Source organism: Protopterus annectens, chromosome 4.part1, assembly GCF_019279795.1.
Source record: "Protopterus annectens isolate FY-2018-M chromosome 4.part1, PAN1.0, whole genome shotgun sequence".
NCBI lineage: Eukaryota > Metazoa > Chordata > Ceratodontiformes > Protopteridae > Protopterus > Protopterus annectens.
This window is the reverse complement of record NC_056734.1, coordinates 662,762,056-662,788,491: the sequence shown is the minus strand read 5'-3', so window position 1 is coordinate 662,788,491 and position 26,436 is coordinate 662,762,056. Positions and strand designations below refer to the sequence as shown.

The 26,436-nt window shown below is 40.6% G+C and overlaps 1 protein-coding gene across 1 annotated transcript in view; it reads right to left on the bottom strand.

The window, feature by feature from the left end:
* Window positions 1-797: 797 nt before the first annotated feature.
* ERN1 (endoplasmic reticulum to nucleus signaling 1) overlaps window positions 798-26,436 on the bottom strand; it is a 1,214,209-nt gene continuing 1,188,570 nt past the window's right edge. The window contains exon 22 of the mRNA XM_044070452.1: window positions 798-4,531. Coding sequence (XP_043926387.1) covers window positions 4,304-4,531 — 228 coding nt within the window. The 3' untranslated portion in view covers window positions 798-4,303. The remainder of the gene's footprint in view (window positions 4,532-26,436) is intronic.

The following is a 26,436-nucleotide window of genomic DNA, read 5'->3' as shown; positions in this document are numbered from 1 at the left end:
TTTTATGCTTGCATCTGCAATTATGTTTACTGTTGTTTTATATTTGGTTAACTGTTGCATAGTCAGTGCTTTGTAGATGACTATGTAAGGGTCAATTTTTGTAAAGAGCTGCCAATTCCTTATATAACTGTGTACGACTTTCATCAGGAAAAAAAAACAGCAATAACAACTTCAGTCTGTCCATTTTGGCCCATTCACAACCATAACTCAATAAAGATTCCAAACCACCTTACACCTGCCTGGCTTATCTTACCTGCTAAGTAGTTACCTGGTGGAGCGATCGCACTATGCTACTGCATATACATCATCTCAAAAAACACCTGCTAAACATACCATGGGGGTGAACAAATGCTGCGGTTTGAGTATAACCATACAGAGACACTGAAATTCAATTATCCATATGACTGACCTCTACACTATGGTAAGGAAAGACAGCAGTAAAAAAAAAAATGCTGCAAATTCATTAGTCACAACCAGAAGCTATGCAGATTAGTGTGCACATTTTCCAATGTATAAGCCAACCATATAAAGAAAGAGTTCTGAACTAAGTTTATATTGTGGTGTCAAATGAGGTTGTATGAATGTTGACATATTTCTTATTGTATTTTTCAGATGCCCTCGGCACAGACAAAATGCATAATTAAAATATTCAAAACCATCCATGGTTATTGTGGCCACAAAAGTGATACAAGTACAATATGGGTCACTACTTACTTTGATGCTGAATGCATACTTGGAAAGTTTAATTTTCTTTTTCTGCAGTTCAAGATGACGAATGTATAGAATAGCAATGCACACACATTTTTCAAGTTTATTTTCAGATTCCCATTATAAACAAAACACATTCATTCACATAGAAAACATACTGAACAATAAATATAAAAAATATGAATTTTGTATAAAAAAAAACTAAAATCAATTTTCAGCCATCAAAACTTAAAAAATATGTAATTAGCATCCCTCTGATAAAGACAAACTAAACACCACTGATAATTATAACAAGCACTACAATCCTAAACAGTGCACTGGATATCAAGTTGCAGAAAATTGCTAACAGACACTTAACACAAACATGTCAGAACAACTTAACGGGGAGACAATACTACTACATATAAACATTTCATTCAGCCAACTGATTTCCTTATATACAACAAAATAACATTATTTCCTACCCTTTAATTTAAGGATGCAGTATGACTCTTTTGGTGGGGAGGTTAAAGAGGACCACTATTTAACTGGCGGTTAGCCCATTTTACATTTTCCCTGCAAACACTGTATTTTACTTTCCATATGCTGGCAGTTACAGTCATGACAAGTACCTTAACTCATCACACTGAATACCCAGATACCGATGTTGTGCTGTATGGAAAGATATAGCGCCAGCATGACTTTGAGCAACAAAATTAAATTAAAAAAAAACAAACAAACCAAAAAACAAAGTGAAGGCTACTATTTTACGTGTTAAAAGAAAATAATGCTAAGCTAGTGTCTGAGTTTCCAGTTGAAAAATTATTAGCTAAATGGTGTACTCCTGTGGGTAGATGCCGCCAAATGTTTATTTTGAGACAGATGGTGTATGCTAAGTTGTGGCACTAATAGCTGATAAACTTTTAACGTATTAAATTTACTGCTACAAAATAACTCCATTGGTAACTACTTTTTGAGTGAGGAGGGGTGAGTCGTAACTCAAACGTTTAATTTGTATTTTTACCTTTTTATTTATTTATTTTTTTTTATCATTTCTAATTTCTAACCAGATCCTTAGAGGCACCTATAAACAATACTTCTGCAAGAACTTCTTCCTTCATGCAACACCTAAATTAATGTTAAACAATCCTTTAGTAACTTTTAACCAGAACATTTTAGCAGCACAACATGAAGAAACCATTTTATTTAGTCGACCTTTTCATCTGAAGAGTGCACACCTTCAATTAGCAAGGATTTGTTTTACGTATATGCAATCTGAAGCATTAAAGTCCATTAAAATAATGCTTTTGGATCCTCAAGGATACCAAGTGCTACTAAACTACAATAAATAAAATAAATATATGCAAATAATACAGGATGAATTATAGTAAAAGGTGGCTTATACAGTATATTTAATATAAAAGTATCAAAAGCCTGCTACATTTGTGAAGCAAAAAGTTAAAAGTTGTAGTGCACACTAGTGACATTCTGTCATATGCCTTTTACTTAGGCTTCAACTGCACGTTTTTCTAAAAAAATAACTACCTTTTTTAATTTTGGTAATATGTGAAGTAATAAAGTGCAATTTTTAATTTGGCTATCAGTACGATCTATTTACTTTAGAATGCTAGGGGGCATTCTATACAGAAACCTCTTATAAGTTAACAGAAAGGCTGCAAGATAAACAAAAAAATCTAAAATTTGACAATTATGAAAACATATCAAAGATAAGGTATTTGGTAACTGGGAATACTATATCACAAGTGACCCAAAAGCACTGGGGGGTTTTACTCAGCCATATTATACTTGGGACTGCTGAAATTAAAAGGAATAACTCATTCTCCTAGCATCTTGACTGCACTGTAACGCAGTAATAAAATGTTTTTAAAAAAAGCTCTAGGGCCACATGACATGGAATGCTTAAATTTACATTAAACATGTAACCAAAGGAAAAAACATTGGCCACATTCTGCATTCAAGAACATCCCTACCACATTACTTGTGCTGTCTATACCCTCAGAAAGATTACACTAAGTGTACACAAGTCTACACTTTGTGTTAACCTTTATGAACCTCCCTCGATATTTAAGGCTGCAGAAAATTAGTATGAAAAAATTAGGACGAATAAGGTAGTGGTTATGTTTGTGGATTTTATTCCCTCAGAATGGTGTAAACTTAATGTACACAAAGTGTGGGTATTCATGAATCTGACCCCATATGCAAGCTGCTAAAGGTTTATAGCTACAAGACTAATTTCATTAACATACAAATGTTAAATCATTTTTTTAAACTTTTTATACTAGATTTTCTTGATATTAAAAAGGCATACTGCATCCTTAAACAGATCATGAGACATTTTAAGTAATTTCTACAAATGAAGACTAAACAAAGTTTTAGAATACAGCTCATAATTACAAAATAATAATTTCACTACTTTATAAACTTTCAAATGACCACCAAGCATACATATTTTCAATATTCTTGCCACTCTATAATAAAATTTTTAATTTAAATATATATATATATTTTAATAAAAATGTACTTCCTAGACAAATCATAAAAAAATACAATATACACAATGCATAAGACAAGCCGGTCCCAAACCCTCATATAATGCCTGTGGCAGTGCCAGACATCATATGAAATTGTTTTATGTACATGATGAGATGCGGTTTTAAAAAAAATAGTTTCAGTTTTGTGAATTGTTAAAAAAAAAGCAGATCAGATGCTCACAGTATGCAAAAAAATATTACAAAGCACTGGAAAAGCATGACTCTGCAATTTTAGCCTGACAACGAAATATTTATATGAAAAAATATCACTTTGGAGGACATGTCAGGCACGTAGTTATCATTGAAAAGATTACTCAATCTTCAGAAAATTCTATATACGCCAGTAATTAGCAGGCAGTAATGTATGTGAAAACACTGTTGACTGCGAACACCGAAATACTTACAGACAACTGAAAAACAGCCATCTTCAACCGTACACTGATGTCAACTAACTGTTTAAGTTCAGAATCCTGAATGATGGAAAAATGCATATGACCTGGTCACATTCCTCCATATGCTTTGGCATTTTCCAGTCCCTGTTTACATTCAGACTAATCATTAGTACTATTTGTAATGTACACTGTTAAAAACTCAACATGTCCTTCAGAGTAGCTTCTTCGCCTTAGACTTCGTGTTACAACTTTTTTTTGTCATACACAACCCAAATCAGTTATTAAATACCATATACAGTGGATACTTTGATGGTAACAGAGAAGAGGAGAAATGCAAACTTTCTCATCAAAGAAAAGAGCAACAGGTAGGTAGTATTACTTAGCAACAGTTTTACAATTAATTTGTGTTGCTCCTGGTTTCCAAAAGCTGCTCTGCTACCACAATCCATGTACTACTTTTAATACTTCTTCCAAGATGAAGATAGCCTCTCTCTTTTTTTCCAGCCTTAAACAGGCAGTACAAGGCACTTACTTCCAGCTTGGCATACTTTTTCTTCGTAAGTCTCACAAAGTTGTAGCCAAACATAATCCATTTACTCCTCCTACAATGGTCACAATAAATAGCAGCATGACAGGAATGCTAGTTTTTGGAGAAAATAATTCACTCCATCCTCAGACATCAAGTCCAGCAACAGGCAAAGGCAGTTCTGAATGTCGTAGATCTGCAGTGCTCTTATCATAATAAGGCTGAAACAGTCGTTCATGACTACAGATCTGCATAGCAAGGTAAGTGTGAAGTAAAAGGTGAGGGAAACGAGATGTGAAATACTTCACAAATTCATCTGGGACCATACCTAATGTCTCTTGTACTTCTTGAGGCAACTCCCTGTAGTGGTGTTTCTGAAAAGATAGTACAGAAACATATGCATATTAGATACAAGGATCAGTTAAAGCAGAAACAAAAATGTCAGAACTGCACAATAAAACTTGGAATGCAAAGACAACTCATGTATCCTCTTTGTCCATGTAAGAGGCACAAAATAAGCCCCAGTAAAAGTGTAGCAATAAATCTACACATACACAGGTCATCTTTTCCACAAGCAATCCACATTGATTGCTTTAATGATGGGGACAGCAGTACTACCAAACAGATTTGCTACCTAAATGATGTTCTCACCTGGTTAGCAATAGCTAAATAAGCTGCCAAAGAGCATCTCCACACATAAGCTGAACAAAGACATACTTACATCATAACATTTTGTGTTCGTTGCAGTATTATTCACACACATGAAAACTGGACAGTAACTCATTGCATTATTTTCTTCTGACTCCATCCAACTCTGAATTATAAAGCAGTGGCATAACTGGCTGTCATAGATTTTCCACAGAACTCATGTGATTCAGTGCATTACATAACAGATGCTATAAGTAACTAATGCAAGATTACACATAAATTCACCACAACTTAGACTTTGTCAGTGGTTCCAGAAAAACTCTGAAGAAGCGGATTATACAACACACAGTGTAAGAAAATAATACAAGAATTTCACAACTGACATGAATGATACAAAGAACTACCCTGCCTGAAATCTTTTTTTCTTTTGTTTGTTTTGAAACACCTTTACTAAATCACCACAATACATAGGCACACATACATCAACAGGAAAGAAAAACATACATTTATCATATTTATGGATTTATACATTATACGTTATTTTCTAACAATTCACTTCAACATTACATAAATTGCTCAGTTCCTGCCTTCCCTTAAACTCACACCTCCCTCCTCCTCCTAAACAATATCCTGCAAGTACTGTTTCCACAAATTCCACTTCTATGTAATTTGCTCTTTTTTCTAAATATGACACTTCTTGTTCTTTTATCTCCTTTACAATATTCAGCATTTCAGTTACATTTGGTTTAGATTTTGATGTCCATTATAAAGTAATTGCTTTTTAGGGCAGCTAGTAGTATTAAACCTAGTAAAGGCCATACCATGGACTAGGCAATTTGGATCCTGTGTCTCACCTTAAAAGAATAATTTCCTTGGTTACAGCTATTTACTTCCACAAAATTAATGACAAAGTATTCTGTAGGAAAATCTGGCAACTCATTACACACCCAAAAAACAAGTTCCCAGTTACCCCTCTCACTTTCATCACACTTCCATCATTTTCTGTCTGAGGAATTTCCCCTTCTCTGTCATCCGGACAGGGGTCAACACCAGAAGTTACCCTACAGAGTGGATTTGCTTGCACAAAACAAGGGCTCTTTACTTCATGTCAATCATCTCTCAACCTGATAGTGTGGATGAAAAAATTCTGAAAACTTCAGATACCAAGGTTCCTCTGGATACAATAAAATCTACCACTACAAAGTCTTGTATATCCAGATGAAAAAAAAATTTCTGCCCAGTGTCATACTACAAAAAAACAAAACAAAAAAAACCACAGAACCTTCCTCAAACTGGGGTTACTAGTAATCTCTCTTATTTGCATGAGTTTTTTTTTGAGAGTTGGTCCAGCCTGTTCCTCTAGTAATGCACATTTATTTGCCATCTCTGCATGCTTGCTTCTGGAACCATCACTGCTTTCTAGGCTTGAGGTGAAGAATTTTCTCGAGGGTATCCTGCATTTGAACCCAGAAAGGCAGACTTTTCCTCCTTCATGGGACCTAAACTTTGTCCTGAAAAAACTTACATGGCCACCTTTTAAGTTAGAGGCTTCTGCTTCTCTAAACTTCTGTACATGGAAAACCATTCTAGTAGTGGCCCTCACTTCTGCTAGAAGGGTTTTTAAACTTCAAGCCCTCATGGCTTCTCCTACATTCCTTATTTTTCATAAGGACAGGGTATCAGAGTCAAGCCTGTTAACCCTTCCTTTATGCCTAAAATGGTCAATAAGTTCTCTTGCAATCAGGCAATAAATCTTCCTACCTTCTTCCCTAACCCACAGAACAAGGGTGAGATGATCCATCATTCTCTAGACGTAACAGGTAGCTCAGATTTTATTCGGCTAGGACTAAAAGATATTTGGAAAACTGGCCAGTTGTTTGTTTCCTTCCAGGAGTCCAAGTTAGGCAACCCTGTCTCTAAGCAGCCTACTGCCAACTGGATTTTTAAATTCATTTTAATTTTATGTCCACCATGGGAAATCCTTAACTTCTCCTGTTAAAGCCCACTCTGCTGCACTAGCTGCATCCTCGGGAGTCTTTTACAAAGGGATTGATTCCAGAGCTATTTCTGAGGCAACCACTTGGTCTTCTGTTCAAATTTTCTCAAGATCCAGAGCCACTTTTTCCAGATCTGTTTTCTCTGGGATTAATTAACAGCTCCCCTATGCCTGATCAATCCAATCTTTCTAAATATTAAGCTTTGGGAATCACCCAACTGTACTGGAGTACTGCAACAAATCTAAGAAACAGCACAGTTCAGCTGAGTAAGGATTTACCATAATAGCAGATGTCCTGTTGCAGTATTACTTCCCTCCTTCCCTTCCTGTCAATATAGTGTTGATTTTTTATGACCCAAGGGAGAGACATTCTGCACCTTCCCTCATACCTCTCAAACATATTGAATTCCTCAGTATTTACCATTTTTGAGGGCAAAATAATGGGGTGCCACAAATTCCCAAGTGGCCCCTTCAATTCCCGAATTTCCTGATTGTTTTTTCAAAATTTTTTTTTTTGGATGAAGTTGTTGCTGATGTCAAACAAGCAGGGTATGCATGGTGATGTCAGCTTCATAAGGCAGATTCCAGCCTGTCAGAATTCGGCTGAGGGCTTGAGGGGCATGTGCGCATGTCTACTGTCTGTTTATCTTTCCCTATGTTCATAGAACATCATACTTGGTATTGCCTGGATTTAAAGCAGCAGCCAGCAGCAGCACACTGTGTCAATCAGACCAGCGAACAGAGCTTGAGAGGCGAAGGACGACTCTTTCAAACTTTTATTTATTTTAAATGAATATGGACTCGGAGCAGCAAGTGTAGTGCTGGTACCATACAGTCCTTCCATCTGATCTGCACTAGTACTAAAGTGCGGCAGCAGTTGAGCTGCAGAGTCTGAGTCGGACCGGTCCACACCCAGGCCTGTGTGCTTCTAACTTCTTTTGCACACTGTCTCAGAGTCTAGAGTACAGAGAAAATTAGAAAATTTATCTCAACTCGTTCCTCTGGCTCCTCCAGGTAAAAGGTTCTTTTCTTTCTCTCCACCACTAGCTGATACAGACAAGCGTGCTTTACAGTTTTCTTTTCCATTCCTTGGTAGAAAAAGAAGAAAAGTGGTAGAGGAGGTGAGACAGAACAGCCAAAATGGAGCCATGTCTAGAGGTGAGGCATTGGTATAAAGACAAGTTTTACTGGTAATAGAGTAAGAAAAGGAAGAACTGAAACATGGGTCTCCTGAAGAAGGAACGGAGAAGATATAAGTGGCCAGGCAGAAACTTTAAAGTAATACTTTGGATAAATGTTTGTATTCAGTCTGGTCAGGCATCTTCAACATGCAGGAACATATCTATACAAAGAGACAAGTGCGTATTGTATGAGCCAAGCAAATGTGTCAAGTTAGAAAAGCTGATGATGAAAATATGTTGTTCAGCAACACAAACTAGTATATATTAGGATCAATAGGCATTATATGAGAGAAATGTTTGAAGAGCTAACCTAGTAAAACTACACTACACTGTTAGGATGTTAGTCAACACTTTAAAAGCTTGTTGGTTTTCTGTTACAGACTAACTTCCCTTAGTCCTCAGGGGGTCCTTAATATATAATATGGCCATTCAATTCTAAAGACAGACGTAAGGAAGATGAAAAACAATGTACAATCAGACTGTGAAAAAAGGACAGAGAAAAGGAAGGGGACTGATATACGAGATAAACATGTTATGGAACAGTGTTGAGGCTAAGAACAGCTTTATGCAGTTGTATGTAGAAAACTGCAGATGATGAAGTTGGATATAAGGAAGCTAAAAGGTATGAAGGCCTGACAAATCCATAAAAAGAATCGCAACATTAAGGTAAGAAAGCATAAGATAATGAAGCAGATCATGGAAGGTCTACCAGGAGTCTACAGAAGGCAACTGGATAGGTGGGACATAGGAAAAAGAAACTGGTGTGGACAAGGAGAACTGACATTAACTGGTATGATATGGAGAATGAGCAAGGAGTAAAGGGCATCGGGTAAAAATAAGGAAAAGAGGTAATTTACAGGACACATGAGAGAGCTCAAAATGAGAGAGTGGAGAAAAAAGTTAGATGGAGGAACTAGGAGTAGAAGGAAATGAGAAACACAGAAAGGTGGAGAAATGGGGAAGGAGAAGAAAACAGAAGTATGTGGTATAGAAGAAAAAGATATTAAAATGAAAACAAGGCCACAGAGATTAGTTGATTTGGTAATGAAAATGCATCACATGGGGCAGAAGAGGGGAGAGGAGAGGCAGTGCCTACTCGGTGCACAACCAGTTTCAGGATTCATGCTGGGAAGAGCTTAGCATACGGTACCAAAAGTAGCAGTCAAATGAACAGAGACCACACATGACAGTTTGCATTAAGCTAAATAAATTGGAAGAAGCAATGGTCGTGGTGACTAAATGGAGGTGATGAAACTGACAGGCTATGGTAAGAAGACTACAAGAATTAGTTTTCTCAGACATACTATCTGTATTAAAAGTTGTTAGTTTCAGAGAATTAAAAAAAAAAAAAACAGTCAAAGATCTCAACAGGTGGATGCAAAACAGTGTACGGAGGAAGAATTCAGTGTTACAGGGGACTGGAGAATTAAATAGGAAACTGGGTCTTGTATGCCATGGACAAGACACACTTCTATATAGTAGAGATCTCGACTTGATGCATTGACTGGGGGACTATATTAGGGAATATATTCTTTTAACATAAACCGGGGTGGAGGACAGGAATCAGACACATGCTCTCATCAGTGTTGTTAGAGAAAGGGACTAGATAGGTAGAGCAGAGCAAGAAAGAAGGAAAATGATTATAGACAAGAGGGAATAGGAGGAGGACTGGAGGGGAATAAATATTCAGAATCAAGGGAAGTGATGGAGGAACTACAAGCTACTCCACTACAGGGAAACCTAGACATTGTAACAGTGAAAGAAGCATAGGTTCATAGGTGTGTACTAGGCTAATGGACCTGGAGCCTTTACAAGCCTAGCCCACAGAAGTGCCCTGGCATTATGCTGCCCGACGTTAGTTCCCAGTGCCTTTATCAGTTAGAGCTACTGGACTGATCCCCAGGGTGAACTTTCTATTTCCCATCCACTCATCAAGATTTCTCTTGAAGAGGGCTAGTGAGGTGCTCTGCTTGACATGTATGGGAAGTCTATTCCAGAGCATGGGCAGTCTCTGGGTTATGAACCTGTCCCTACAGCATGTTCTGTTGACTGTGGTAATAAGGATGAGGTCTCTGGAGCATGTGGTACAGAGGGATTGGGATTTCTTTAGATGTAGCTTTTCTAACAGAGCTGGGTCAGACATGGCTTTGTAAGTCAAGCATAGATCGTTTCTTAGTAGATGATATGAGACAGATAACAGCTGGAGACTTTTGAGTCTGCCTGTGTAGGACATGTGTTTAATGTCTCGGATCCTCTTCGTGAGGTACTTCTGTGGCCTCTCCAGCTGCTGCAGGTGTCTAGTGAGGTACATGCCAAATGGACATTATCCTCAATGACTGGTCTAATGAGGGAAGAGTAGAGAGAGATGATGACCTCTTTCTTCCTGGATGCAAACCCCTTGGTAATGAGATGTGCCACAGAGGACTTTCTGACCACAGTGACACTGTGGTAGTCGAAGGAAAGGTTGCTGACAACCTGCATCCCCAGATCTCTTATAATGCCTTCAGTGTTCACTGGGCTCCCATGTGGTAATTAGTAGGAACTGAGTTTTTACCAAAGGGAATGACCATGCATTTTTTGGTGTTAAGCTTAAGGCCATGGTTTCAACACCAGTCATTGGTCTCAGTGAGGCCTTTCTGCAGGATGTCTGCATCACTTGGGGAGTTAATAATGGCTCCTAGCTTGCAGTAGCCTACAAACTTGGTCAGCCAGAGTCCCATTGTGTTGGCCTGGACTTCTGAGAAGTAGATGCCGAACAGGAGAGGACCCAGGACTGATCCTTGTGGGACTCCACTCATGACTGTCCAGCAGTCTGACTTAGAGTCCGCTACTTTCACACTGTGTGCTCTATCTGTGAGCCAATATGCACACCCACCTAGTGACATAGGGGTCGATGCCTAGTTTGATGAGTTTATCAATAATTCCCGAGTGAGGAATGATATAAAAGGCCTTGGCCAGATCGAGGTAGGCTGTATGCACTGCCTTACCTTCATCCACAGCCCCGGTGACTGACTCAAAGAAGTCAACCAGGTTGAGCAGGCATGTTCTCCCTTACACAAACAAAAATTGCATGGGGTCTAGAGTTTGGAGATTTCCTATATCTTTGTTAATCAGGTCCATGATGATGCGCTCCATAGCTTTACATATCAGACTAGTCAGGCTAATGGGTCGATAATTCCCAGGATCTGTAGTCACTCTCCCTTTATGGAGAGGGATGACTGTAGCAGTGCACCATTTGGTAGGGACAAAGCCTGAGGTAAGGCTGTGACTGAACAGGGCACACAGATGTTCATAGGTTCACAGGTTCATACTAGGCTATCTGCCCTAGGGCATTTATAAGCCTAGCCAGAGTGTGTGTGGCTTTCACCACCCCTTAGGATGAGAATACTATACCCATTAGTTTGCTGTGCCTCTGTCCAGCAGTGATACAGAGATGATTCCCGGGGTAAACCTACGATCACCCATCCACTCGTCAAGATTTCTCTTGAACAGAGTCAGTGAGGGGCTCTGCCTCACATGGACTGGGATTCTGTTCCATAGTGTAGGGAGTCTCTGGGTGATGAATCTGTCCCTCCAGCATGTCCTATTTATATCCGTGTTGAGGTTTAAGTCTCTTGCTCTCGTGGCTCTGGTGGATTTGGATTTTTTGAGGTGGAGCATGTCCATTAATTCCGGGTTGGACATGGCCTTGTATGTCAGGCACAGATCACCTCTGAGCAGACGGTATGCGACTGAATAGAGCTGGAGTTTCTTCAGTCAGGCATCATATGACATATATTTGAGCCCCTTTATCCTTTTGGTGAGGAACTTTTGGGGTCGTTCCAACTGCTGCAGGTGTCGGGTAAGGTACATTCCAAATGGGGCGTTGTACTCAATCATTGGTCTGATAAGTGAAGAGTACAGGGGTACAATGACCTCTCCTGATCTGGATGTGAATCCCTTCATGATCAGGTGGGCAATGTAGAAGGTCTTCCTAACCACTTTGGCAATGTGAGTGTCAAAAGAGAGGTTACTGTCAACTTGAGTCCCCAGGTCCCTGATAACTTCTTCTGTGTTTAATGGATTACCACCTATGTGGTAATTAGGGGTTACCTTGTTTTTCCCAAAGGGTATGACTATACATTTTTTGGCATTTAGCTTAAGGCCATGGCTCTGGCACCAGTTATCCATTTCTATGAGACCTTTCTGGAGGATGTCTGTGTCTGATGGAGTGTCAATTATGGTGCCCAGTTTGCAGTCATCTGCAAATTTTGTCAACCACAATCCTCCTATGTTTGCCTGCACTTCAGAAAAATAAATGCCGAACAAGAGGGGGCCCAGGACTGAGCCCTGTGGGACACCGCTCGTGACCGGCTTAGAGTCTGACATGGCACCAGCAACTCTAACCCTGTGTGTTCTGTCCTTGAGCCAGTTTGCAACCCATCTTGTGACATATGGGTTTACATCTAAGCTGGTGAGCTTTTCTATGATGCCCGAGTGGGGTATTGTGTCAACGCTTTTGCTAGGTCAAGGTAGGCTGTGTGAACTGCCTTACCCTCATCAATGGCCTTAGTGACTGTTTGAAAAAGTCGACCAAGTTCAAGAGGCAGGATCTGCCCTTGACAAAGCCAAATTGGGTAGGATCCAGTGTCTGTAGGTCCTCAATGTCTTTATTTATGAGTTCCATTATGATCCTCTCCATAGCTTTGCAGACAAGGCTCGTCAAGCTTATGGGGCGGTAATTTCAGGGTCCGTAGAAGCACCGCCTTTGTGGAGTGGGACCACAGTTGCCGTCGCCATTCTTTGGAGTCGTATCCTGTAGTAAGGCTAAGATTAAACAGCAGCCTTATGTGTGGGTTTAGTTCCTCATTGAGTTCGTGTAGCACACAGCCGGGGACACCGTCCGGTCCCATTGATGCTGTGTTTTTTGCTTTAGAGGGAGCAGCTCTCACCTGGGCATCTGAGATGTTTGTGAGGCTAGACTCTGGTTGGATAGATTTTTCTCCTTTTGGGGGAGGAGGGGAGAAATTTGCACTGAACCTGTCTGCCAGTATGTTGACAATGTCTGTGGGTTCAGTGATTTTTTTATCATTTTGGACTAATTCTGAGCATATCTGGGAGTTTCCACCCAGGTTTCTAACATAGCTAAAGAAGGCTTTATGATTGTCTTTTGTGTCATTAGTGATTTTTCTCTCAAAGTTGGCCTTGGATGATTTTATGAGTGATCGTAGTTTTTTGCTAGTATTGATCAGAGATACCTTCCCTTTTAGGGATTTTGCACTGTCATGTAGTAGCTTTCTCCTCTTGTTGTAGAGTTTGTTTATGGCTGGTGTCCACCAGACCGGGCGCCTGCCTTTGGTGGAAAGGGTCTTGATTTTATTAGGGATTGCTTGATCCTGGAGGTGCTCGTAGAAGGCATTTGTAAGGGTTTCAGCAGCGTGGGTTGTGGTTTCCACTGGCTCGGGGGCCTTGAAGGATACCACTCCAGCCTTAAGAAGTGTGAAGTTTGCTTTTGAGAAGTTCTTCACTGTGGTCTTTTGCTGGGGTGGGGGCGGGATGTGGATCTCCAGTGAGATTAATTTATGGTCTGATCTCACCAATGAGGGATATACTTCCGGTGTGGAGCATTTTGTCCCCATGTTTGTGATGATCAGGTCTAGTATATTTTCTCCTCTTGTGGGAATGGTGACTAGTTGTTCCATAGCATTTGAGTTTATGAACTCAAGGAACCTTTGGGCTAGGGTGTTGGGGCTTGAGTAATGTTCCCAGTCTATGTTTGGGTAGTTGAAGTCACCCAATATGATGGTGTTTGGAGAGACATTCATACTCTCCAGTGTCTTCAGGAAGGCTGTGTGGGTTTCCTGAGTTTGAGAAGGTGGTCTGTAGCATGTTACAAACTGTAGGGCAGTTTTACCTATGGTTATCCTTTATGAATATGGATACTCCCCCTCCTTTTGTGGTTCGGTCTGGATTTTGGGGCCGGAACGCATGATATGAGGTATAACCTGATAGTGCTGGGGTGCTCTCAGGAGCCTTGAACCAGGTTTCAGTCACAGCACAGACATCGATGTTCTCCATACTGAGGAGGGCTTCGAGGGCATGCATCTTGAGGTTTAGACTTCTGGCATTGAGCAGTATTACCCTTAGTTTTTCTCCATTTTTGTTTTCTAGGGCGATAGGTTTATCATTTGTACCTTGCCTAAAAAAGGCACTATGGGAGTGGCAAGAGCCTTTGCCAATATCCGGAAGCCCAGGGTGACAGGTGCAAGCCGTCCCTTGAAGCAGCGTGGCTTGTCAAGCATGTCATCCCAGGCAGACAGACATTGGATCCCCTTAGAATGACACCAGTAATTAAGCCAATTATTAAAGCTGATCATTTTGTCTCTGTATTGTGGCATCATTCTTGGTGAGGGTAGGATACTGCTCAGGGTCAGGGTCATACCGACCTGGGCTACATAATCTGAGAGCTCCTCTATGTCTCTTTTCATGTAGTCCAGGGAGGTACGTCTCAGGTCGTTCACACCGGCATGGACAATGACTGAGTCATACTTGTACTTGCTGTGGAGTGACCTGAGTGCTTGTGTTATGTAGCGGATTCTAGCGCCTGACAGGCAGCTTACTGTGATCTTTTCCTTGTTCAGTCTGGTGAGTGGGACGTCAGTGTGTCTGACTATGGAGTCACCTATAACAAGTGTGTCTGGCATTGTGTTTGGCCTTAAGGGCTGTGACTGTTTAGCACACTGACTTTGAGAACTATGTGTTCACCAGTTCATGTGGTACCAGTTTGCTTTGTAGTTCATGTAGAACACAGCCAGGGATATTATCGGGTCTCATGGAAGCTGTATTCTTGGCCTTGGATTATGCAGCATGGGGAAATATAAACAGAGAGTAATACCTGAGTGATCATTTCTTGCTATGCGTTCTTTCTAAGGCATAGAAAGGTGTAGCAGCTTACACAAAGAAAAGGGTAAGATGCTTAATAGAAAAGGAATCTGAAAAAATGTAGGGGTCTGGCAGTACAGGAGGAAATGGGCAGTTTGCAGTTCAGTGTTGCAAGTATACAAAGGGGAGCCTGGTGTAAAAGTGATGCCTCTTGTTCTAAAGGTTCTGCTAGAGCTAGAACAGTTGATGCTAAATTTCAGAATCTTTTTTTTTTTAAATGTGCTGTTTAGAAACTAGTACTTACTATTTACTATTAGCCTTTTTAAGCATAACCATTCATGCTCCAATCACCGACTCAGAGGTTCTTTGAGTGTGTATAGTATAGCAGTTTATTTTTATAAAAGAAAACTGTATTTTAGTTTTTTTACACAATGTTAAAGTTTGATACAATTTCAAATGTTAATATAAATAAAATGCTATTGTTCTGGTTATATTTTGTGTTTAATATTTTATCTGTTCTTCAGTTTGCATTTTAATGTTTGTGGTATCCCACAATTCTGTTAGAGTGGGTGGGGTTACATAATTATGTATGCAAATTTTATGTTAATTAGCATACAGATTTTTGGCAAGTTGTAACTATTTTTCCATGAGCCTTTATCCAAATGTTTGATGTTCCCAGGTTGAGAGGCATGCCTTCCCTCCTCTTAACTGCTTTTATCTATTTTATTACTATTCCTCTCATGTCTTCAGGTCTCCTGGTTTTACAATAATTTGAGGATTTCACACTCATATGTCTGCTTATGTACCCTTATGTTCACATGTTAGGTCATACATTGGAAGTATAGCTCTTTGGACAATTTTGGCTCTTGTACCCTGACCAGGAATCCAGTAATTTGGCAAGATAACCCAAAAGGAGTGGAATACTGCAATAGAGATCAATAGGACATCTACTGTTACGGTAAGGTCTTACACAGCTGGAAAAAAAAAGTAGTTTCCAAATGTCTCTTTCCACAATTTCCTCACTCTCCTCCTCTATGCAGATTTTCATAAAATTAACAAAATATCTTGATAATCTCTTCAGTATCCTTAGCTAACCTTTATGTAACAGGGTGCCTAACTTTTGCCACAGCTCTTTCCATTTTCTGTTGCTTGAATTCTTTGCACTAATAATTTATGAACTCTGGGATTGTTGTTAAAAAACACCCGACTTTCCTATCCTAGTGCAGACTGTATAAAATGTTCCCTTATTTTGCTCTTACCATTCTGCAATTGTTCCTGTTCTTGATATGCAAGCCTCCCCCTCATCTGAAACATCTAACTTTTGATAGTCCTTCTAAAAAGTCTTTGTTACTTTACTCTGACATAATTTTCTCTGTAATTCCAGTACATTTTAAAAAGCCATATTCATTTTATCCCAAGACATAACAAATCCTTCTGGAACAATTTCTATTTGCCCTAGTAACACATGAATTTTATGTACTACCCATTCCTTAAATTCCCCTCTTTTTAATAAATATGTGGGGGAAACACTAACTTCATTCTTTTATTTTTGTTTCTTGTATCTTTAACTTAACTCTTACAGGTGCATAGTCATATTTTTATTGGATGAGTCTCAATTCTTTCAACTAACTGCTTGAACTTCTGTGATATACAACTTCAGTCCAGCCTAGCCCAGTTATAGGTTCATAGGAGATTACTAGGCTAATGGCCCAAGAGCCCTTACAAGCCTAGCCACATTTATATTGAGTTGCCCGATTTACGATAGCTAGGTGAACAAAGTTCACAGAGGTACGAGCATATATTATGGTATCTAATGCAGACAGCTGTTGTCCATTAGGGGCATGGGTGGTACCCTAGGAGTAAATTTACTATCACCCATCCACTGATCTAGGCTGCTCGAACCTCTGTGAACTTTATTCACCTCGCTATTGAAAATTGGGGAACTCTGGATGTTCTTTGTGTTTCACTGCTGCAGTCATCACCTGTGGGTTATCTCTGCTGTGGTAGCCCTCGGCCAGCCCAAATACCAGAGTCAATGTTTTTCTGCATCAGCTTCTGTCGCTTGCTGACTGATGTCAGGTCGTCAGTGCTATAAAGCAAGACAGCGAACGCCATTACATCAGTCTTTCTTGCCGTGGAGCTTGTAGCAGAAGCAGTTCACAAGTGTGCCGGTCGGTCTCTACCAGAGTTTGGAATTACAGCTGACTGACGTCAGGTCATCAGTGCTATAAAGAAAGGCAGCCAACGCCATTACACCAGTCTTTCTTGCTGTGGAGCCCATAGCAGAAGGAGTTCGCAAGTGCCCCGGTCATCTCTACCAGAGTTTGGAATTACAGTTGAAAATGTCTAACGCTAAGTACCCTGTTGGGGATCCTTTTTTTCTTGCACTATCCAATGTCCGAAAAAATTAGCAATTGTCTCGCCTGTGGAAAACAAATCCCACACCAAGACTTCCATTCATACTGCATCACTTGTTTAGGCCCAGACTATGACATTCACCATTGCCGGTTCTGTGCCCTCTTTAATGCAAGAACAATTTGTCGTAGAGCTCTTTTTGTAGCCAGGTATTTTCATCTTCCATCTTCGCTTTCCGAAATGGCATTCATCAGCCAACAATCCGAAGACATTCTGAAAAAAAAAAACGTAAAGATAGAGACAGACCACACAAGGCTAAGCCTTCTGACGAATTGACCGCTAAACAAGTTGTCAGTCCTCCGGAATTCAGTGAGGTGGCTTTTGTAGCCCCTGATGCCCGATCCAATACTTTCACAGGCCTCTACCGAGACCCTTTCAGAGTCTGTTATGCTGCAGAAATCTTCATTTTCTGAGCCTTTGGTTGACTGCCTCAGTTGAGTCTGGAGCCGCAACACAGGCACTGGCTTCCGAGGAGGTTTCTCGCACCACCGAATCTAGACAAAAAACCAATGTCTTCTCATCAAACTACAGTTTCTCTCAGACCGATGGATACTCTTAGGCCTAGAAGCAAGGCTACTCCTAGGAAATCTGCCTCTAGCCACAATCCTTCTCCTGCTCCACCACCCCAAGCTCAAATACTTAAAATGGCAGAGGATCTTATCTCCCTTATCAGGGGTAGTCAGGCCACAAGTTCTAAAAGGAAAAGAGACCCTTCTAAAATGCTGACAGAACAGGATTCTGAGGAGTTTGATTATTCAGATTTTGAAGAGGAACAACAACCTCTAACTGCTTATGAGGATTCAGATGCAGAGGAATCCATTCCTTCTGCCTCTCCACCAGAAGATCTTTACTTTGGGGAAACCCTTCACGCCCTCAGGGAACATTTCCACTGGGGATCCCAGGACTTCCCTCAGACTAAGAAAAGACTAAGAGAGTTTCTAGACCTGCCCCAGCACAGACCCTTGGCCACCCCCCCCTATTTTAGAGGTGGTGGATGATGTCTTCCTTGAATGCAGCTTAGCTCCTGACTCCCTCCCACCTGCTCCCAGTAAACCTGACAGGTATTACAGAGTACTGGATTCTCACAAACACCTGCACAGAAATCCTGCTGCAAACCCAGAAGTCTTTACATAGGGACCAAAAGGAGCTAAGGCTAGTTCTGCAAATAATCCTGTTCCTTCAGACAAGGATTCCAGAGCTCTGGACAGATGGGGTAAAAAAAATTATACACCTCTACAACCTTAGCTGTCAGTTCCACATGTTAAAATATCAACAACACACTTTGGAACTATTAAAGAAAAAGATTTCAACTTTTCCTGACTGTGCCAATTTGAAAGAGTTAGCAGATTTACTGCACTCTACTTGTCAAGTGTCCAAACACTCATTACACTGTGGATACGACACCCTAGAAGCCTCAAGCAGGGCAGCAGTTTCAGGATCTGTCATTAGGAGCATGGTTGAAGGAACAACCTCCCCCTGATCATGTCAAATCTAAATTAATTGATGCACCCTTGGATACGGACCACTTGTTTGGAGTAAAAGCAGAAGAGTGCTTAAAAAGATGGAAGACAAAGAAAAATCTATGCATATAGTAAAAGATTTCTTTCAGGTTCAACCTCCTAGGTTCAACAGGAATTTTCTCTCAAAACACTGGTCCTTTTCCTGCACCTAGCAGACAGGGGCAAAGTAAGCCCCACAGGGACAGACCACCCAGGCTCCTATCCCAGGGACAGCAGAGAACCAAATAGTGGACCACTTCTGCTCCAAAGGCAGTGTGTTCTAAGCCATTTCTCTATGGCAAAAACTCTCAATGACTCCCTCTCCCCCCTCTACCCTCTTTTCATTCATGAAAGAAAATTGGCTTTCTGTAACAAAGGACCAATGGGTCTTAAAGATAATTTTTCAGGGATACAAATTCTCCTTCAACGAACCCCAAATTCCAAGAGGGTACCCAGACTTGCCTCCAAATCCGTAGGCAGAGGCATTGAAACAAGTCCAAACTCTCATTTCCCAAGGGGTAGTAGAACCTGTCCCCTCAGATCAAAAAGGCAAAGGCTTTTACTCCAGACTATTCCTTGTTCATAGAAAAGAGGGCACCTGGTGCCCCATCCTGGATCTATCCATTCTGAACACTTTCCTGGTGGCCCCCAAATTCAAAAGCTAATTTTGCAACAGCTGCTGCCTATGCTGACAAGAAATGCCTGGTTAGTTACCCTAGATCTAAAAGATGCCTACCTCCACATCCCCATAAGGGAATCCTGCAGGAAATTTCTTCGCTTCAGAGCAGGCTCACAACACTTTCAGTTCTCTGCGCTACCCTTTGGCTTATCCACTGCTCCCAGAGTATTCACCAAATGCTTAGCCCCGGCCATAGCCTTTTGAAGACAGAAAAACATACAGATTTACCCTTATCTGGACGACTGCCTCATTCAGGCAGAGTGCAAAGAAAAGCTACTCAAGGACCTCCTCTTTGTCAAAACCCTCCTAACCTCCTTAGGGTAAACCAATCGAGAAGAAATCAAAGCAAACACCCTCCAGGAAGATCATCTTCTTGGGAGCACTGCTGGAGACAGCATCTCAAATGGCCTTCCTATCCCCAGAAAAGCAGCGCGTCCTGCCTCTCTACTTTACCCGTCTGGCTTCCAGAACTCACCTTAAGTTTCTGCAAGCCTTGGGGTACATGGCATCTTGCATCCTTCTAATTCCTTTGGCCAGGCTTCACATGAGAATACTTCAGTGGTATCTAAAGAACCTTTGGTGTCAGCACTTTCAATCTCTAGAGACCTATCTCCCTCTGATCCCCTGTATAAGGGCCGAGTTTCTCTGGTGGGCAGGGGCCTGTGCCAAGAACAAGGGTCTTCCCTTCACCCTTCGCCCAACTGAGGCAGACCATTACCACAGATGCCGCAGACATTACTTGGGGTGCTCATTTAGAAGGCAGGTGCACCCAAGGTCGTTGGGATGCCCAGCACCTTCCCTTACACATCAACCAGAAGGAAATTATGGCAGTACAAAAGGCTCTGACATCCTTCAGACCCCATATCAAGGCAGGGGGTCTCCTTATCAAAACAGACAACACCACAGTAATGTGTCACATCAACAAACAGGGAGGGACCCAATCTTACCATCTGTGCAGGCTAGCCATGAACCTCAGGCTGACCGTCATTTCCACGGGATTACACCTAATACCCCAATACCTACCAGGGATCAACACCACCCTGGCAGACAACTTAAGCAGAAACTTACTGGACCCCTATGAATGGCAGTTACACAGAAAAATCTTTTTACAAATCACTCAGGAGTGGGGGACTCCGGAGATGGATCTCTTTGCTTTGCATCTCAACCATCAGCTGGAAAAAGTCTGTACCAGGGAGTATCACCACCTAGCGTGGAAGGTGGATGCCTTGACCTTCCCTTGGAACACCCTTCTTTGTGTATGCATTCCCTCCATTGCGTGTTATTCCCAAGGTACTGATCACAATAAGGGAGGAGAGACCAAAGGCCATCCTCATTGCTCCAGATTGGCCCAGACAACACTGGTACCCCCTTACTGCTCAGCCTGACATTACAGCCTTCCAGGCAGCTTCCCCTGATCTCAGACCTCTTGACTCAGGTTGGGGGGGGATACAGACTCCCAAACTATCAGCATAGCTAATACTCTAAAGGTAAACAAGGGGCCCCAGTTAAGCAAACAGGTCCTACATATTACCACAGAGGCCAGGAGGCCCAGCACCAGAAAATCTTACGCAGGAAAATGGAAAGGATTCTGCTCCTGGAGCCAGTCCAGATGGGGCAATACCGCACAACCTTCCATCCTTCTTACCCTGCACTACCTAGCGGAGCTACTTAATAGTGGCCTCTCCCTTTCTTCTATCAAAATCCACGCCTCAGTCATTTCAGCTCATTTTGACACAGATAAGCCCCTGTTCTCCCATCCTTTGATTAAACAATTCCTCAGAGGGACTTCTAATATCAGACCTCCCAGAAGGCCACCCATGCCAGCCTGGGACGTAAATTATGTTTTGGAAAAACTAACCTTACCACCCATCGGACCTGCTGCTTCAGCTGAACTAAGGTACCTTTCCTGGAAGACTGCTTTTCTCCTAGCTATCACCTCAGCCAGAAGGGTCTCAGAACTTCAGGCACTGATGGCCATTGAGCCCTTCATAATTTTCCATGCAGACAGGGTCTCAAACCTCCTTTATGCCCAAGGTGATATCTAATGTGACTCTCAATCAGACCATACATCTACCCACCTTCTTTCCTATCCCTCAAAACAAGGGGGAAAGAATTTTGCACTTGCGGGACGTGCACAGACAGCTCAGATATATCTGGACTGTACTAAACCCTTCAGGAAAACAGACCAACTACTTGTCAGCTTTGCCCCATGGGCAAAGGGGAAGCCCATTTCCAAGCAAACCATTTCCAAATGGATATCAAGCTGTATACATTTCTGCTACAGATTACATGGGAAACCCACCCCTAAATATGTTTGAACCTATTCCACTAGGGCAGCCTCCACTGCCACAGAATTCCTCAGAGGAGTTCCCACCAGGGACATCCTGCAAGCTGCTACCTGGACTTCTGACCATACCTTTACCAAGCATTACCACCTACCTCTATTTTCTAAGGCTAAGGCAGGGTTTGCCTCTGCAGTTCTGCAGGGCATGCTGACCCAGGCGTAGGTCTCTTACTAATCCTACCACCCCCTCTTCTCAGCTTTGGGAATCTTCCAACAGGTGATGACTGCAACAGTGAAACACGAAGAACATAGTGCAGTTGTGTACACTTACCATAAATGTAGAGGTTAGAGTGTATTTACTGTTACAGTCCTGGTTTCCCTCCTTCCTTCCCTCCTTGTATCTTCTTTCTTTAGGGAGACATAAGCTTCTCAAGGTGGCATTTAGCCACCAGGACCACTTTACCATATTACGTGGGCTTCTGACTGGTTATGGCAAGAAAAACTGATGTAATGGCATCATCTGCCTTGCTTTATAGCACTGATGACCTGATGTCAGTCAGCAAGTGACAGCAGCTGACACAGAAAAACACTGACACTGGTATTTGGGCCGGCCGAGGGCTACCACAGCAGTGATAACCCACAGGTGATGACTGCAACAGTGAATACACTCGAACATCTACATTTATGGTAAGTGTACACAACTGTACTTCATTATGGAGAATAATACGTACATTTACTCAGAACAACTGCTCCTGAAACATCCACCATACGAATACTTTTATGTACTACTTAAAAAAAATCTACCTTTTCTAGTTACAGTTTCTCTTCATGGGCCCCCTGGCACATCATCAGTGTTACAAACTTAATCCCAGTCACCACCAAGAAATAAAATGCCTTGCTCAAAATTGATCATTTCTCTATTAATCCTTTTAAGCTCATAACTGCAGTTCTAGGGAAAATACAGATGCACACCAAAGTAAATGTCTTTCCTTTACAGTATCCTCTTGCTGCCACACATTGTCTATTATCTTTTTCCCCCTCTTCTATCACAATTAAAGCACATCTTCCCATCAATACAACAACATTCCTTTTCCTTTCTCCTCCGATATTCTGCTTAACATCCACACCGAAATCCTCTTTTTATCAAACTGATACGTTAATTTACAGCCAAATGCATCTCCTGGAATGTGACAATTTGCACCCTGTATTTCCTAACACATTTCACTACTCCTTGCTTTATTTGTTCCTGTAAGGCCATTTTCATTCCATGTTAAAAATGTAAAGGAGCTATTCTATTTTAAACTTACAAATCATTTATAATACATGTCAATTTTGGCACATACATTGTTCCTGCTAACAGCTTATGTATACGTTATGGCACTTCACCAACATGAATTTTATTTAGTTGTAGTTTTAAATGTTTTCTTCTTCACATTATTTTTTTTCCCAAACTGTTCAAGTCACTTTAATCTTCTCCAAATCTTTTTCTAATACAAAAGATCTCTACAAAATTTAAAGAACAGAAACCTTGGAACATCGGTTTCACTACAGTGACTACTTGTACTGGTACTTGCCTAAAAATAGGAGTACTCCTGCTGAGATGCATTCTGACAGGGCTTGCATATAAACACAATAGTACTAATCTAAGTGTAATGTATTTCCTTCTCCCAAGTTAAGAAAAAAAAACCCTGCATATATTTAGCTAACATTTAATTTAAAATCTAGTACTTTGTGAAAAATTCACTTACTAGCCTTGTGAAAAAAATAGTTTTGTGACTTTGTGCTTATTTACGGTTTAAGGGTAGGCAGGAACTGGGCAATTTATGTAATGTCGGAATGAATGAAAATTAAGAAGAAAACATGCACACACCACATGAAAACAATGACAGATATCACTTTGCCTTGTTTCTTTTCTATTAATATAGTTGCACTTGTGAAATGTTTTAAAATGTGATGATTCTGTAAAAAATGCTTAAACATTGCCTTGATTGCCCTTCTATAAGTAAACTGCTATCCCTGTAACAGATGCACTGAAGAAGTCGCAGAGCAAAGGCTTTGAACATCTCTTAACTGAGGTCTTTCTCATCACAAGTACATCCCCTTATCTTGCCTGTTAGTCTTCTTACTGTTCCTCATGTTCACACAGTACCAGCATCAAATTCAAATCCAAGCTTCTTCTAATTCTTCTAATCCACACCTGGGCTTTTCTGTGTCCCAGCATCTTCTTCTGGAATGAGGGAAATTGTTTCAATGGCACAGTCTTTTTTTTTTTCATCCTTCTCTTATTTATGTGGGGTCCAGAATGATTTATTTCCACCAAAGCCAGATATGCTTCCAAATACATTTCTGACTCACCTGGAAAGAACTATTCTGAAGATCGCTGGTTATAGCAGCTTGAAGTTCACTCCAACGTCAAGACGACTCTATGACTGGAACAAACTTATTTCCTTATTCATCTTTTGAATATCATAAAAAAATGTCCACAAATAACCTGGCATCACCAATGCTCAACACCTTTCCTTTCTGCCACAGTTTTGACATAAGCATCTCCAGCTGCTGCATTTTGTACTGCAGGCATGACTGCATTTTAACCAATATGGGTCTTTGCTACTTTCTGGAGGTTAAATTAGGAGCATTAATGCTATGTACCCTCTTAATTAACAAATCCTCCTCTGCAACATCAGCTGAGTTACTTATTTATGCTATTATTAAGTTAATATAGGCCACTCCCTAAAACTTATCTGGTACTGCAGAAAGCCTCAAGTTTTTACCTTTGTGCTCTATCTTCCTGACCTACCATTTTCAGACAGATATTTTCATTCGATACCTCAACTGCTGTCATTCTTTTCTTCATATCCAGTTTGACTTCTTCAAAGTTAGCAGCTTATCAGACTGATGTCTTTTATTTTTTAAGACATTTTCATTTGTTTTTGTATCGTCTCCAAAGTCCCACTTACTTTAAATACTTGAGTATATCTAGTCTATTTTTTTCTTCTAGTTTACAGAAAGCCACCATCTGTTGCACTTATCTTTAACATATGTCTGCTTCTTGCTGATTGACCTTGATCGTCTTCACATCCAGAACTTTTTATCTTTTCCTATTTTTCCCCCCAGATTTATTTCTTTGCTAAGATTTAAACATACTAATTGCTAGCCAATAACTGAACTTGTCCCAGACGTGAAACTTTTTAACTCACTTTTTAAATACTTTTTCAGCTTCCAAAACAGGGAGAGCTCTAGTTAGGGGGTTCTTGGTCAACCATAATCACCTTGGATTTTGAAATGTAAGATTTATGTCCACCCCATGGCATTAAGTTTGCATATTTCTTATATTAAGCATTTATAAAGTCAGGTTATTCGAGTTATACTACTGCCTTAATAATAATTTTTTGTACATTACTTACATTTTTTCCCTTACTAGCAGGCTTTTTCACTAGTTGCCCAGTAATTTTCTCTCTCTAGATAAAGCATCAGTATCTCCCAAGACATTCATACTAGTATTTATTTTTTTCTGTTCGTGTTATTTTAGTATCATAGTCACCCAGATATTTGTGACATGCAAAATATATTCTACAACTACTGCTGTGCTTAAAGTCAAGTATTCAAGGCATCTCTCCGTTTTAAATTTGTCAAACTTTTTTTGCTCTTTTTTTTTAGCATAATTAACTTTTACTTGGAAATAAAACAGCAATTAAAAACATAACACAGAAAATCCTCATAAGCATAAACATCAAAAAGGCATTTACATGGACCCATCAGAATACATGTTCATATTTATTGTTATAGGTGCATAGGTAAAAGCACTAGGCTAGCTGCCCTTGCGGGCCACTTTAAGCCTAGCCAACTTCCCTTTTTGTGCTTTAAATAACCTTAGTTTTAGAATGGCCTTACCCATCACATGGTCAATAATTATACACTACCCCTAATGAGAATAACTGGGAACATATCACAGATAATTTGAGGGGGACCCATGCATGGGATAAAACGTTTAGGAGCTGCCTCTGTCAATTAGCACATGGATCACAACAGATATACTATTATGTCTGACTCGCATGTAAGAGGGAATATTTCTCTACCATAATGATTCTTATTTTGGAGGAACTTTGGCTTAAACAACAAAAGACAATGTGCAGCCATGTAACATTATAAGGAAGACTCACTCCTACCTAGGTCACTGCTTATTTCGTTTAAGGCCTGAGCTGGTAAAAAAGCAGAAGATCCTGCTTTTTTATTTTGTCTGGTGTAGACACTGATAAGGTGGTTTACTGTTACACTGACATCTTGAAAATACACTGCTATTGTTAAATATACCTGCACACAGCTACATTATATATTAAATGGACTGTCCAGTTAAGCAGAAACTATTTCAACTGAGATATGGGGTGATGGAAATGAAGTGCTTGAGAAAGGTGGTAGGATGCACACTGCGGGACAGGCGAAGAAATGAGGACATAAGAGCAGAAGCCAAAGTAGCTCCAATTGCAGAAAAGATCAAAGAGAACAGATTACGATGGTATGGGCACATGTGTAGAAAAGCAGAAGGCAATCTGGTGAGGGAGATTTGGGATAGACAGGAAGAAGGTAAGAGGAAGCGAGGGTGTCCAGCAAAGAGGTGGATGGATTGTGTGAAAGATCTGCGACAGGCAGGCATGAGTGTTGAAGAAGGCAGGAGACTGGCACTGAATTGAGAGAGTTGGCGACAGTTAATACGATACC